General features: G+C 56.8%; 4 protein-coding genes across 4 annotated transcripts; 1 reads left to right on the top strand and 3 right to left on the bottom strand.

Annotated features, from left to right (window-relative positions):
* Positions 1 to 247: 247 nt before the first annotated feature.
* On the bottom strand, positions 248 to 2,522 carry TRIREDRAFT_77593 (uncharacterized protein; the record flags this gene model as incomplete). Its single annotated transcript, XM_006964915.1, has 1 exon — positions 248 to 2,522. One exon carries the CDS (start codon positions 2,520 to 2,522, stop codon positions 549 to 551), a length of 1,974 nt encoding a protein of 657 aa, XP_006964977.1. The 3' UTR covers positions 248 to 548.
* A 1,306-nt stretch (positions 2,523 to 3,828) lies between these two features.
* TRIREDRAFT_77591 (uncharacterized protein) lies at positions 3,829 to 5,936 on the bottom strand (the record flags this gene model as incomplete). The annotated part of the gene is made up of 4 exons (XM_006964914.1): positions 5,705 to 5,936; positions 5,485 to 5,634; positions 4,045 to 5,372; positions 3,829 to 3,972 (listed from the first exon to the last, which is right to left on the bottom strand). Exons 1-4 carry the CDS (start codon positions 5,721 to 5,723, stop codon positions 3,829 to 3,831), a joined length of 1,641 nt encoding a protein of 546 aa, XP_006964976.1. The 5' UTR covers positions 5,724 to 5,936.
* Positions 5,937 to 6,855: 919 nt separating this feature from the next.
* TRIREDRAFT_22221 (uncharacterized protein) lies at positions 6,856 to 9,524 on the bottom strand (the record flags this gene model as incomplete). The annotated part of the gene is made up of 4 exons (XM_006964779.1): positions 6,856 to 7,110; positions 7,170 to 8,057; positions 8,397 to 8,845; positions 8,897 to 9,524. The coding sequence occupies 4 exons, from the start codon at positions 9,522 to 9,524 to the stop codon at positions 6,856 to 6,858; spliced, it is 2,220 nt and encodes a 739-aa protein (XP_006964841.1).
* Positions 9,525 to 12,848: 3,324 nt separating this feature from the next.
* TRIREDRAFT_106982 (uncharacterized protein) lies at positions 12,849 to 13,958 on the top strand (the record flags this gene model as incomplete). Its single annotated transcript, XM_006965080.1, has 1 exon — positions 12,849 to 13,958. One exon carries the CDS (start codon positions 12,849 to 12,851, stop codon positions 13,956 to 13,958), a length of 1,110 nt encoding a protein of 369 aa, XP_006965142.1.
* Positions 13,959 to 14,950: the final 992 nt, after the last annotated feature.

Below are 14,950 nucleotides of genomic sequence, written 5' to 3'. Positions count from 1 at the left end.
GTTGGAGCTGGACAGAAGCTGGCAGAGCAAGCAAGGAGTGAGAGGACCGAGAGTGAGGGTAGAATTGATTACAAGATAAGAAAAAAGAACAGCAGCCGTGGTGGTTCGTTTGCCGGCGAGGAAAGAGCCCGCGTTCAGGACCCGTCACGTGGGGTCGTGATAAGGCCGTCCGTTGAGTTTCGTCTGTCTGGACGTGCTTTGAGGACGATCGACTCTGGACACGACAAACAGCATCCCGAAGACTGCATATCGAATGCCCCTGCTTGGTCACTGACGACTACTTGCACCCGATGTCGCCATTGATGGAGTGTAAGGCAATTCTGGAGATGTTGATTTGCGCATGCTTTACAGTGCATGCATGATATACGTCACATCGCCGGGAGGCATCAGAGCATGCTGACCATTATAGACTCACGAATCGGGTCGAGATTCACAGCATGATACCAAGGTGGGATTCAGAACTATTTCAACAGACAAGACGATGAACAAATAGCCAGTTCCAACCCTCCAGCACGCCATCACAGCCACATGCCCCGGGGAGGCCTCACTTATACCACATCCACAGACAGGGGCAAAGGGGCTCGTCGCAAAGAGCAGCTCGGGGCGCCGCGAGCCTGCATGACTCTCTGCAGAGTATCGTCGCCCTCGCGCCAGTCTTTGACCAACGTTAGCAGGCGACGGCGAGCCAGCCCAGCATCCCGGTTGCGATACACGCTGTCGATTTTGCGCACCACCTTGTCGCTGACCAGCCATCGTTTCTCTTCCGCCAGAAAGTCGGAATACGACATGCCTTCGCCAAACTCTGCTCTCACATTGGCCTCGAGGTGCTCTCGTATGGCCTTTTCCGACTTGATCTGTTCAGTGGACGGAGCGTCCGGGTGGCGGAATGCCGTGTCCATTGATGGTACGAAGGCCACGGGCTTCCTGGATGCATCAGCCAAGATCGATGTCGCAAAGTAATACAGCAGGCTCGGAGCCTCGAGGATCGCCGGCGTCAGCTTGACAAGGCCGGGAGGCGTGACGGCGCAATGGCCCAAGTTGAAGTATTGCAGCTGGGGCGTGCTCCTGAAGAGGTGGGCCATGGCCGGGACTGCTTCATCCTCGACATAGTTGTACGCCTGACCGAGGTCCTCGGTGGCATAGGCCTGGCCGAGATCCAGACATTTGATTCCAGGGTGCCCAGTCAAGGCCTCGCACAGCGCCACGGCACCTTGGGTGCTGACCCCAACCGATTGTAACGACAGTCGGGCCAGATACGGTGCCTTGGGCAGTGCGGCTGCCAGAGCCTGAGCACCCTCGTTGCCAAGGGGGTTGCAGGACATGTAGAGGGACGTTACGCCAGCATGCGGCGATGCGAGGAAATTGCCGATAGCAGCTGCTCCCTCGGTCGAGATGCCGACGCCATTCATATAGATGTGTCGAAGAGGCAGCTTGCCGCCATCAGGGGGAGAGAAGGAGGCCAGACGAGTGAACAACTCGGCAACACCGCGGTCCCCGAGCTCGGTCTGGTCGAGGTCCAGTGTTGAAAGATTCTTCGTCTCGGTGCTTAGGCGATACACGTCACCAGCGGCATCAAGGCCCAAGGGATTTCGCTTCAGCCATATGTTGGACACTGACGGCGACTTGACCAGCGCATCGACAAGTGTCTTGAAGCCTTCGCCCCCCTGGATGCAGTTGCCGGCAAGATACCAAGTGTCCATGCGGTCCGGAAACTCGGCGATGAACCGGGCAATGGCCTCGACGCCAGCCGGGCCGATGATGTTGTTGCCCAGCAAAAAGTGCCGAACGTGCGTATTGGTACGCAGGCTGTCCATCAGCGGCCCGATGTGATCAGGCCCGACGACCATCTTGCAGAGATCCATCCGGCCGTCCTCATACACGACGCCTCTGCGGAACTCTGCACCGCGCACGCTGTAATACGGCTCGCCGTTGCCGTCGTGGAGCTCGACGGCGCCGTCGACGCCGTCGATCTCATGGCTGCCGCCGCTGGCCAAGTGCTCGAAGAAGGGCGCCAGCTCCGCCTCCTGGGCCACCTGCACCGGCATGGGGAGCGCGATGGCGCCGCCCAGCGAGATGGGCTTCTTGGCCGGGTCCCACGGCCCCTGTCTGGTGATGCGGCTGGCCCACGCAGGTGCCTGGACGCCGGGCTCGACGCCGCCCGTCATGCCGCGCGCCATCCTGCCGTTGCGCCTGGTGGCCTGCAGGAGGTCGTAGCGGCGCTGGAGAGAAGCCCATGCGCGGAGACGGACGCGGTCGGCGTTGTACCGGATGATGGCCGTCAGCGAACCCTCGTGGACCGGATGTAACAGCGATGCTACGGCCACGGCCAGATCATGTCGAGTCGACCTGCGGCTGGGCAGGTCGTGGAGGATGTCTGCGATTCGATGCTTGTCAAGCGGCAGGTCAAGGATCTCGTCGGCGGTGTAGCCCTGTGAGGGCTTGAGCACGTCGTCCAGGTGAGTGGACAGATCGTTGAGAGCGGTACGGCAGAGGCCGGCCAGGTAGGCTGCTTCTTCCTTCATAGAGGCGCCGGACTCTGCGTTTGAGCCATCGTCGGGCTTGATTCGAAGGACCAGGGACGGGGTTGAGCTGTCGAGCAGCTGGATCTGTGTAGCCGAAGCCATGGCAAAGTGCTGCACGAGGTGATGCTGTAAGGTGTTATTCGAAGCTGAGATGCTGCTGTCTCTCGATAGAAGAGACAAACGATGCGTATCTGGCTCCTTGAGGCAAGATGTAAGTGGCATCGAGCCTCTATAAATACCGTCTGTGTGACAGAACAGAGAGATCCAGATACAACTGCTCAACTCCATCACACGCCCATCACACGTCTATCCGATCCCCCTACCAACCCAGCCCAACGGCCTTCTCCCCTCACTCAGCCTCTCTCTCATCATGTGCCCACAAATCACCAGTACCATCCAGAGAAACAAAGGCAAACATCAACAAATGACAACCAAAAGGGCGCCAACGCACGCATCAACTCACCTACACCTCATCACGTCAATGCACAAAGCCATTTCCAAATCCAGCTCGCCGAGATGACTCAAGGAAAAGAGAAAGCCCACCGTCTCTCCTCAAACTCGGTCGAATCAGATCAAGATGATGAGCAGTTGTAACAATCTTAGACCCGTACATGCTAGTCTATGCGTACGGGAATACACCGTATACTATTATAACACTGTTCGCTAGGTAGTACTCGTAGCACTGACCGCAGGGCGTCGCCAAATCGTGTTACAGCTCGTATACCTACCTAGTTGAGGCATATGTACTACTACTAGGTAGTAGTAGTAGCAGGGATTGACCAAAGGGCGTAAGGCTGCATATCATGTCTTGATAGTCTTGGCGGGCTTGCACCTATAGGATCTCGCTAGTAGTAGCTAGGTACCTAGGTAGGCAGAAAGAATGCCGTCGAAGCGATCCGATCTTGATTGACACTACAACCAAGGATTCAAACTGTAAGACTACTTTGACCGCCGCATCAGGTCCCGAGAATCCCAGTGACTTTACAATTCCTTATAGAGCTACCTATGATGAGACCAAAGTACGGCGAACCATGACTCACATAGAGAGGCACTGTAGGTAGACACCGACATACCGCTATCCAACCCTCAACTCCTACTTCTTTCTACATGACTTACCTTTTCTCAAAGCGTCAGAATTACAAGCACGACATGCTTTCCATGACAGTTCACCACATCCTGACTTCAGTCGAAAGAACAAGAAGCTGTCCCAGCCATTCATGTAAAGATTGGGGCTACTGTTTAATGTATTTCGATAAAAAAAAAAGCACAGCCATAGTAAACACACCATTTCATGTCAAGATAATTTTTAAATGCCATCCAAGTCGCCGCCCAGGTCGTCGTCGTCCAGATCGCCCTCCTGAATCTCCTTGGCCATCTCCCTCTCTCGTTCACGCGCCTCCTGGGCATTCTTGAGCTCAAGACGATGTTGGTTCATGGGGAATCGCATTGCCTGCCCGACTCATGTTAGCTCACGCCATAGACTCTGTATCTGGAAAAAAAGAGACATATTGTCATGACTTACCTTGACGCTCTCATCGTGGAGGGCGAGGCATGCTCGGATGCGGTCGTGGAAGGCCTCACCCGGCTCTCTTGTGGCATACACGTCGCCCACCTCCTTGCTCTTCATGAAGCCCTTCTCTCGGTCCAGGGTTGCCTCAATCACGCCATCCCGGATGGCCTTGGCGACAATGTATTCGGCAGACTCCTCACTGCCGAGATGCAGGCGAATGCAAATGTCGCGTAGGGAGATGCGCGAGTATGACAGCGACATCATCCGAATACCCGTCTTGATGACGTTCTGGCGGAGACGCAGGATCAGTGTGTAGGTCCCGTCCCGCTTGAAGATGTCGGCGTTGTCGGCAATGGTGGTCTCAAAGTCCTCCAGGTTGCCCACGCGCACGGCCCGCACGAGAAGAAAGTACGGGTGGAGGGCGTCCTCCAGCGAAGGCTGCCGGAACGTGGCCCTGTCGGGGATGTCTCCCATCAGCAGCTCAACGACCAGCAGCAGCTTGGTGGCGGTTTGTGAGAAGCCCACGGCACAGCCGCTTGACGGGGCCTTGCGGGTGGCGGCTGTGAGGTGCTCGTGTGCCTCCGTGTATCGCAGCTGGATGGCCCGGATCCGCCCCAGATAGTACAGGAACCGTGCCACTTGGTTGTTCGCCGCATTCTCGGGGAACTGCGTATGTGAGACAAGCAGATCGGCTTGCTTGATGTGCGACGTCAGCAGATAGTTTCTCAGGAGCAGGACGATGACCGAGGCCTGCGTATCCGTGTCCTTGCGCAAGACGGCAGTTCGGAGAACGGCCAGGAGAGTAGGCCGGATGGCGACAATGGGCGATTCGGGAGACGGCGGCAGCGGCGCAATGTACTCGCAGAAGAGCGAGAAGTAAAAGTAGACCTTGGCCGACAGGCAGTCCAGCGTCCGGCGGTTCAGCGTCTGGATACGATCGGACAGGTACTTGGAGAAGTCGGCGCCCTGCTGGAAGTTCTTGGCATCGAAGAGATAGACCTGGACCAAGATGCCCAGGAAGACGTCGATCTCGGGGATAATCTCCTTGGCCTCCTTCTTGGAGGTGCCGTTCTTGGTAGCCTTTGCGTCGCTGTCCACCTCCATCTCGGCACCGGCGCCCCGGCCAAGCGCGACGTTCTCCCGGCCAACCGCGGACAAGAGGTTCTTGGCGATGCTGCTGGACGCCGAGCTGGCGGGGAATGTGTCGACAATCGCCTGCGCAATGACATCGGGCGACAGGTGTTTGCGGATGAGGGAGATGGATCGCAGGGCTCGCAGGGAGAAGCGGGCGTCGAAGAGCGCAACCGCACGGTCAAGGAGAGCAAAGTTGCTCTTGATGTCTGGAATCCGAGCAAACGAAACAAGGCGAGCTTTGGGTCAGCAAAGGAACATACGGAAATCAAGGGAGGAAAAAAAATATGCAGCCGCTCCTTCGGCTTCGTGTCTGCTCACCTGCTACCGCTTGCACAGCGGGATCGACCTTGTCCTCGGGCTTGTCCACGTCCATTGCCACGTCGCCTTCTGCGTCGGCCGCCGGGGCGGGCTGCTTGGAGGATTTAGGAGGGGGCACAACTACAGTCATGCTGTCGTCGCCGTCCTTTGCTGTCGGTTGGGCCCTCTCACGTTAGCTTCGTCCATGTCCTCGACAATTGGTTCTCGAGGGGTTCTCTACCGGGTGTCTTGCCAGGCATGGTGGTCAGGACCTGGACTGGGGATGCTGCACAAGGCCTTGGATGCTCTCTCTGACTGCTCTAGAGAGACACGAAGGACAACGTGTTTCGATTGATTCGGGAAAGGCGAGGTGAATCGATCGCCGTTTCTTCGAGAGCTCGTCGGATTCCGTAAGACGTCGAGGATGAAGGAAGTCGTCTGGCCACGGCTGGAGGACGGTACAGTACAAAGGCCAGGCCGAGCCAAGAATCAACGCCTTGTGTGCAGGGATCGGGCGTGGAGCTGCTGAAGGGGTCGAAGAGGCTGATGAAGGCGTGTCTCGTGGCTTGTTGCCTGTGAGCAGCTCGAAAGAGACGAGAGAGCAGCAGCAGGTTGGAAGCTTTGTCTGGGTGGGTGAGGGACAAGGCTCAAGGCTGGCAAGGTCGCGGTACGAGCAGCTTCGCAGGGCGGCGGGCGGGCGCGGAGGTAGCTCGACTTACCTAATCCGCCGTGAAGCTGTGGGGCAGGCCGCCACCTCAGTGACGTTGGCCATCTGGTGCCTACAAGTACTTCTAGGTACAAAGTGCAGCTGGAGGTACCGGGACACGGACTGCATGCCGGCGAGGTACCTACAACTCCAGGTGACGGACATTGGGACGTCAAGCTGCGTACAGTACAAGGGATGGGTATGAGTTAGAGTGAATTACTATGTAGTAGGTAGTAGGCCGATCTCGAGGTTGATGAGTTATAGGTACTAGGTAGGTAGTCAGTATTCACTGGACAAGATGCAAGGCGACGTCAAGATACCTCTGGGCAGTTGCTACGAGTGATTTCCAATGTGGTGAATGGAGAGACTCAAGCTCAGATGAGCTTCCAAGACTACACTTCACGCAGCAACACCTTTGTTTCATGACTGATATCATGTTGCTATATAGGGTCAAACCGCATCTCCGCCCATGTGCCGCGAGACAATCTTGCTCCTGGTCAATTGGCAATGCCAACCCTTCGGGGGTGTGTGGGAAAAACAAGCAAAATCAAATTAATCAATGGCCACCCGGCAATGTATCCGTATCCCTTTCCTGAAACGCCATTCCGTACCGACCTGTCCCTTTACCGTCCATATCCCCAAAACCTTCAGAATGTCCGTAGCGATACAACATGGCCGAGCCACATTTACTCGCCTTTGCCCGGCATCACCTTGGCGGCTTGGACAGCACTCATCTTTGCGATCCAGCCCGTCGATGGCTGGACTTTGCGCACCGTGCGCAGCTCGTCGGAGGAATAGCCTGGAACACGGATGTTGTAAGTTCGCTCCAGTATGAGCTGGATGTCGCGTATCTCGAGGACCTTGGACCCGCGTTCCTTGGAGTTCCTACACGCCGCGTGAAGGACATTATCCACGAAAGAATCGGCGAGGTTCAGGACGTTCTGTTGCTTGTTAGCAAATCTCTGTGGTGTGCTTGTCGGGTTCAGTGGTGCTTCTTCACCTCTTCGACCTCTGGAGTCAAGAGATTGCCGTCTTGACCCTCTGCAGATCCTCCGCAAACTTGGCGCACGAGCTCATCCAGCTTCTTCTTGCTGAGAACGTGGTCGCCCTCGGCGTCGTGATTGTATGCCGGTATCCGGGGCACTGCGGGTTGGTTCATGACACCTCCCACCGTTCCACCGCCCTGGGACATGGTTGGCCGTCCCGGGGCAACGCCGCCACCCACGGCCACTCCCTGGGGTACCGCAGTGGCCTTTTCCGGCAGCTGCTTGGGAATCGGCATCTTGGGCTGGACAGTAGTCTGCTGCTGCGTGGGGTGAGCATGCGGGTGGCCCTGCTGAAGCTGCGACCCCGACACGCCCATGTTTGGGTTGGTCGTGGTAGCCGTGACGGCGGCCGTGTTGACGTTTGCGGGCTGCTGGCTCTGCAGCGGTGCGCTTCCCGGCGTGTTTCCCGTCGCTCGTTGGTTAGCGAGGGACATTGCCGCTGAATGGCTGAGGGCTCGTGTGGGTTGACCTGGGCCGGCCACGGGTGTTGCAGTTTGTGGGGTTGGTACTCGGGCACCGGCTTGAGCAGGAGATGCAGTCTGCTGAGCAACCTGGGCCTGTGCAGCGGCCGAAGCGAGGGCGGTGTTGACTGGTGCGGGCCGCGGCGGCTCCGTCTTGATCTGCACCTGTGGCTGAGGTTGTCCTTGAGGTTGCACCTGTTGCTGTTGCTGCTGCTGCTGCTGCTGCTGATGCGCTTGCGCTTGCTGCTGCTGCTGATGCATCTGCTGTTGCATCTGCATCTGGTGCTGCTGTGGTTGCTGGGGCGGCGGTGGCTGCTGCTGCTGCATCTGGTGCTGCTGTGATAGCTGTTGTTGTTGTTGCTGCTGCTGCTGCTGCTGATGCTGCAGCGGTTGTTGTTGCTGATGCTGTTGTTGTTGTTGTGGCTGCGTTTGATGCTGCTGAGGCAACTGTTGATGCTGCAACTGGGGTGCCTGCATCTGCGGTTGGCCTTGCAGTTGCTGTTGCTGTCCTGCTACGGGAGCGTTCGGAACATGCCGTGCTTGCGGTTGCGGCTGCGGTGTGGGCGTAGCTCCCATGTTGTTTGGTCCCGGGACTCGATTGCCACCAGTCACCTGCTGCTGCTGACCTTTGGCTGCCTCTGCCGCGGCAGCATTGGTCATTTGCGCGCTATTCGGAGGCTTGTTGGCAGCCGTTGCAGCCGGAGCAGCCGTGGACATGACTGGCGTCGCATTGCCGGGCTGGGTGGCAGCGTGCGCAGCAGCTGCGCCAGCTGCCGCTTGGTTGGCGTGAGCCTGGGCCTGGCCAGCGCCCTGAAGGCTTCCCTGCTGCTTGCGAACGCCCTCCACCCATTTGTGGGCTTCGGCGTAGAGCTTGAGTTGCTGATCCTTTCTCAACTGAATCTGTCGAACCTCTTCCTCTTTGAGGGGATTGCCCTGCGCTGTCCGGTCGTTGAGCAGCTTTTCCCATTGTGCAACCTTGTTCTTGGTGGTTTCCATGGTCATGAGAGCCCGAGCATAGCGCTCCCTCATCTCCTCTATCCACTTGGCAGCTTCGGCGGACTTGTCAGCAAGCTGCACCGGAGGTCGGAATGTCATCTTGTTGACGTGCTGCATGTAGGCATCGGGTATCTTGGGACGCTGTGCTGCTGCAGCGGCAGCCGCTGTCGTTGCTGGGGCTTGAGCATTCTGCACCTGACCAGCCGCACTTTGGGCGTCACCACCTCCTGTTCCCTGAGGCTTCTGTTGCTGTGCTTGCGACTGAGCCTGTTGAGCCTGTTGAGCCTGTTGAGCCTGAGCCTGGGCCTGGGCCTGTTGCGCCTGTTGCGCCTGAGCCTGGGCTTGAGCTTGCTGGGCCTGTTGAGCTTGCTGGGCCTGTTGAGCTTGCTGAGCCTGTTGTGCTTGTGCTTGTGCTTGGGCTTGGGCCTGAGCTTGGAGGGCAGCATTTGGTTGCGTCTGCAGCTGTGCCTGAGGTAGTCCTGCTTGAGGTCGGGCTTGGGGTTGCTGTTGCTGTTGCTGTTGCTGTTGCTGTTGTTGTTGCTGCTGCTGCTGCTGCTGCTGTTGTTGCTGCTGTTGTTGCTGAGCAGCATGAGTCCTCCGCTGTTGAATCTTGCCAATCAACATTCTGGAAAACTCGATAATCTTTTGTCGAGCCGCGATCTGGTCTGGGCTGTTGCTTGGAGACCCGTTCATCTTCGTCCACAGGCCCCGCAGTCCCTGCTCGTACTTGGTCTTCTCGTCATCGCTGAGGTATGGCAGGTTTTTGATCTGGCCGGGCTGGTACATGGGCGGTCGGTTCTGGGCAGCCGGAGCCTGGCCGGCCTGAGGCTGGGGCTGGCCTTGCTGGGCCATCTGGCCCGGGGCGTTGTTCATTGTCCTTGGCAGAACAGGCGCGCGTGAAAATGCTCGACGATGAATCAGACGTGGGATTGACAAGGAAAGACACGCCGGAGGGCGGTGGTGGAGCAAAAATGGTTATGAGCAATGATGCCGCAGTCGAATCGGGTGGCCGGACAGGAAAGCTGATGAACGCGTTCTGAAGTGCTGGGACGTTTGAAGGCTTGAGGCTGTCACAGTTGTCGAGCTCGCTGACGAAAGAGGGTGTCCGCCAATCAAGGCTGACCTAGGCGTGGAGCGGCGTTTGCAGACGGGAGGCATGTGCCGGACTTTAAGCGGATACTACTAGTAGTATTACAGATTCACATTCTTTTATGTAAGCCAACTTCCGCCCAGTGACAGCTTCAAGAGTCAGCCAACAAGAAGCACTAACAAGCAGCCATTTCTTTGAGAGAAGCAGCAGATGCCTTCCCGACAAGTCCTTTCAATGCAGGTTGGGAATATGACATTTCTTGATGAATCAATCACGGAGTTGAACGAAGACAACAAGATAGAGCACAGGTGATCACTTGCTATACAACTACAGGCCACTCCTCGAGAAGATCCCGGCAGAAGTACCTAACTGCCTTAGCATGTCACCTCCGTACCTACCACATAACACGCTGAAGGTCTCGGCAACAGCTCCTTGTTGCTTTCGTGAACCCTCCACACATTTGGCGAGCTTGCTTGCTTGACCCTGTTCCATTCGATTCTCCGCTTGAATTCAACACCAGTTTCACTGTCATTATGCCGCAAGCTTGAGTGTTGATGGCTAGCAGTAACTCCTCAGAATATTATAGGAGTCGCTGATAGTTGTCAGCAAAGCAGAGCACAGATCACCACCCACGGAGCATTTCTGCTACACGACATGCCTCGCATTGAGAGGCCCCCCCCATGGCCAATGCGTCTTCAGCTATTCTCCCGAGATAGTGTTGGCAGTCATGCAAGACTCAGGGTCGCTCGATGAACAACGGGGTACATAGTAGTAACCCTGGCAGCTGGATACTGCTTGGACAAGTGAGCCTCAGCTGCTCCGTGCCTCGAGACGCAGGCTCAAGGACCCCGTTTGTTCCAGAAGCAATGATGCAGCTGTCGAATGCGGTGGAGACCGAAGCGACGTCAGGCTCACCAGCACCAGCACCAGCAGCCCGACTTGACACTCTGTTTGTTCAATTGAAGAGCAGAGACAAAAATGGAGGCGACTTGGACGGCATGTCTTTCAACTGCTTTTTTCTTCCAGAGACTCATGTTCAGAATGGATGGAATCTTCTCTTTGTCGACAGAAGCAAGTTCGGTAGCGGGCCCAAGTGGGCAATAAGGCCACTTCATATGGGGATTCATCGAGGCATTGCTGCCCAACTCGGTGGACGATCCCCCTGTCGCGGTGGATCGTGGAGTATTACTCGTACATACAGTTGGAATCCAGAGGACAGCCGGTCCCAGCTAGGCGATGGATGCCGTGCCTAGCCAGGCACTCAAAGGCCGCCGCCCTTGCAGCCGAGAGGAAGGGGGATGCATGCGCGATTGCGTTGCTGGTCGAGGACGGACCTGGATTGGATAGATTTGGACCGAGTGAGACTGCAATCAGCCAATGGATCGATGGGATCAATGGGAGACGATGCCCAGGCGGCCGCAGTTCTCAGCGCTGGGGGGGGCGTGCCACACACACAAGATTCGCTCCGGGAGCTATTAGAAGCAGCCACGACACCAAGGGAATCCGTTACGGGCTTCCGTTTTGACTCGGCGGGATGCAGAGCTGCAGGACAATCAAAGCGAGCACGTTCTGGAAGTGGCAGAGAAGCGACGAGACGTGCGCCTCTTCCGCCCCTTTTCTGGCCTGGGCACGTAATAGGTAAGGTATTGAGCCGTTGTCCTACGTACATGCTTCGTCGTGCTTTGATCGAGGCGGATAGACAGAGTCAGTAGTACTACTACCTACCTAGGCGTCTTCAGTTGATGCCCCAAGCAAGACTACTGACTGACAAACAAACGACAGCATTGACTCGAGGATTGTCCGGCTCCTGAGATGCGGCGCCTGAACCAAAGCGCAACTCGGGGGCCATCCACGTTTGGACGAGGAACCGCCCGTTGGTCGCCTTTGCTCGCAGGATGCCGCACCTCTCCATGACGCTGAAACAAGCTTGAGCCAAGCCCGTCTGGCCCGACGCTTCGGCTGATGCGCATTGAGCTGCCCTGCTCTGCCCTGCTGTGCCTGTGCCTGTGCCTGTGCCTCTGGCGTGAGGAGGCAGACGCCATCTGATTCGACGCCGTGCGTTGGAACGAGGTCCTCGTCATCCGTCCGTTCCCGCGGCCCGCCCATTCGCCTGTCGCCTGTCGCCTGCAGCAGCCCCTCGACAGCGCCGTCTGCAGCAGCAGGGAATCCAGGCAGCAGATCGCAGATCCGCCCAGGGCTGACTGCGGCCCTATGTACTGTATCTGGCTGGCGCGTGCTGTGGCCCTGCCTGTGTCGAACCTGATTTGCCGCCCTCGAGCTGGTTATATATGTAGATCCTGTGTCCTGCAGCTTGTTCCTCTGATTCGCCTCCCTCTCTTCCCTCGTTTGATTGCTCCCCTACTTGCGCCCGTCTCTCCCTTTTTTCCCTCTTCCTCGTCCTCTCCCTCCTCCTCCAAGAGCTCTGGGTGTGCCGCCAGGTGCTACCTTACACGCCGACCCCTCGAGAGTCTTGGAACTATCATGCTCCCAGACACCCTCCGACTCTCTTTCTTTTCTCCGGCTCGGAGATTTCTGCTCTGCACCTCGACGCCTTGACGGCTCTACCTACCACCGCCATATCCGACCCTCTTACTGCTCATCAGCCTGGTCCTTCGAAAGCAGCGCTCCTTGCAAATAGCCACAGCATCTCTAGACTACGAACGAATATCCTACCTCTTCTCATACGATAACAAACTGTTCGTGCCATGATTCCTGCTGCCTCTTCCCTGCATTGATGCTGATGGCTGCAAACCCCCTCCGCAGCAACGCCTCTTGTTACTTTTTTTTTTTTTCCTACTTTAAAACCTCGTCTATCTTTTCGTCATTCCAAGCGACAAGCCCCACGCAATCGGGGAGCCGCCACGACCAATTGATAACGATTTCTTGCGACTCTGATCCGAGACACGAGGGCCATACAAGACCCAACGCAGCGGACCAGCCCGTGGCCAGATAAGACTCGAGAGGCAGCGCCTCGCCCGGTCACACGTTGCACACCGATCGAAACTGCTCATCGCAAAGAGCCAACACCACTTGCTGTCGCCCGTCTTGTTTACATTTACCTCAACGCATCACCATCACACGCAGCCATGGGCCAGCACAGCAGAAGCTCGCCGAGGCGGTCGTCAACGCCGAGCCTGAAGCTGTCGCCGGCGCATGTGTCGGCACTGCAGACGGCCGACCCGTCGCCGCCCGACACGCCCGTCGCCTCGCCACACTTGTCGCGCAAGAATGCCCCGGCGGCCTTCTATCTCTTCGCAAAGTCCCTGGCGCAGGACCCCAATATCAGGCCCTACGGGAGTGGCCACCAGTTCAGCTATCGTCCTCTGGAGCAGTTGAGTCCGCGGTCGTCGTCCTCGTCCGAAGCCGACGAGGAGGATGCCAGCGATGACGAGTCCTCGGAAAGCGCCAGCGTTGTCAGCCTGCCAGACTCCCCGTCACAGGCACAGCGCTTCCCGACGGGGAAGAATGCTTCTGCGCCGCCCGACTCTGACGCATGCGCATGCGCATGCGCAGGTGCGGATGCAGATGCAGATGCAGAATCAGATGCCGGCTCCGAATCCGAATCCGAGGCGGACGATCGAGCGGAGTCAGACAAGCCCAAGCGGACAGGATCCGCGCACGGCCCCGCGACAAGCATTCTGGACAACATGTGCAGCTTTACAATCGAGGACGTCGACCCCATGGATAGCGAGTGTGAGGGCCTGACTGTCCTCCATCCCGCCGAGATCGAGTCTGACGACGAATCTGTCCGGAGCCGCTCCACGTCCTGCCACAAGGATCTCGACAAGGGCATGATGGAAGACCTCGAGAACCTCAACTGCAGCAACGACGCGTCCGACAACGAGGCGGAGCCCGAGGAGGAAGACGCCGAGTCGGAGTTTATGCGGAGGCAGCAGGAGCTGAAGCGCATCCGACGAGTCAGCATGTCGAGCAGCTTCGGCAAGAGGACGCACAGCGAGCTGAGCGACTCGGACGACAACGACAGTGCCCTCGATGTCAACGAAGCCGGTTCCAGCGCCTCGCGCTTCCGCAAGAGGATCAACCGCGGCAGCTTGCTCTTCCAGGACCCTCCGGCGCCTAGAATCGACGAGCTAGAGGAGCCCAACTCGGACGAAGACGAGTACGCCAACGAGATGCGCATTGCGCAGGGGCTGCCATACCATGGAATGGAGGTTATGGATACGGACTCGAGCTAAAGAGATGAACAAAACAACGACACGAACAAGAAAGAAGAAGAAAGAAAAAAGCAAACAAACACCAAAAAAAAAAAAAAAAAAAAAAGACATCATTACATAAATGATACGACTGCCTCGGCTGTTTGAGCGAGAGGCATGTTACTACTGTTCACGCGATGACGAATGATGATACGATAAGAGCCGGAGAGGCGCATCGAGGTTTCGGGCGAAGCTTTAACCCGGATGCTGATATTGATATACACACAAGACGACACTGCGCGCAGCTGACCTGCGGGCTTGAGCTGCTTGCACATCTGCTCTTTTACTTCAGGCTGTTCTGGTCGAGGGCGCAACAAGAGTCAAGATGCCTATTGAGGCCCGGGGTAGGGGGTTGCTGCACCCTCTTTGCCCATCTTTCAGTACAACCCTATACGGGCTTTTCTTGGATACCTTTTTCTTTTTCTCTGTTTCAGATATCCCAGGCCTACATTGGTTGCTTGGGATATTTTCATGTTATTCTTAGATGAGCGGGTGTTTAGAGATTGATGTTGAGCGATTGTATCGCAGCCCTGCAGTTGATAGACTACTATAGATAGATTGGGAGATGATACAGGGACTGGCTATTTAGCATACCAGCTTGGATATATAGGCCTGGCCATCCATATTCCGAATTGATAAGATATTGAGTTGACGATCATAAGAGAGTGGCTATTCAGAGCATACATAACATCAATATCTTTTCAAGCAGAGTCGCCAGCTACTGCTCCAATTCATTTTCACTCTTGGTGTTGTCCCTCTTCAATGACGTGCCATCGACATGTCAGAGAGTGGAACACAGCAGATACTACTATGATGCCCCGCTGTGGGTTGAAGAAGCTCTTGAAGAAGAAGCCACCGATCTGTGGTGGGGGTTTGGCGCCGATTCTTTGGGAGCTGCAGCGCATTTTGCTCTGGTGCGCGCATCAACCTCGTCTCATCAACAACTCCCGTCTGTTTCGACTGCTTTCCACTAC

This window comes from Trichoderma reesei (genome assembly GCF_000167675.1).
Source record: "Trichoderma reesei QM6a unplaced genomic scaffold TRIREscaffold_8, whole genome shotgun sequence".
Classification (NCBI taxonomy): Eukaryota; Fungi; Ascomycota; class Sordariomycetes; order Hypocreales; family Hypocreaceae; genus Trichoderma; species Trichoderma reesei.
Note: the sequence above shows the minus strand (reverse complement) of the source record. Positions and strands in the feature narration are given on the sequence as shown.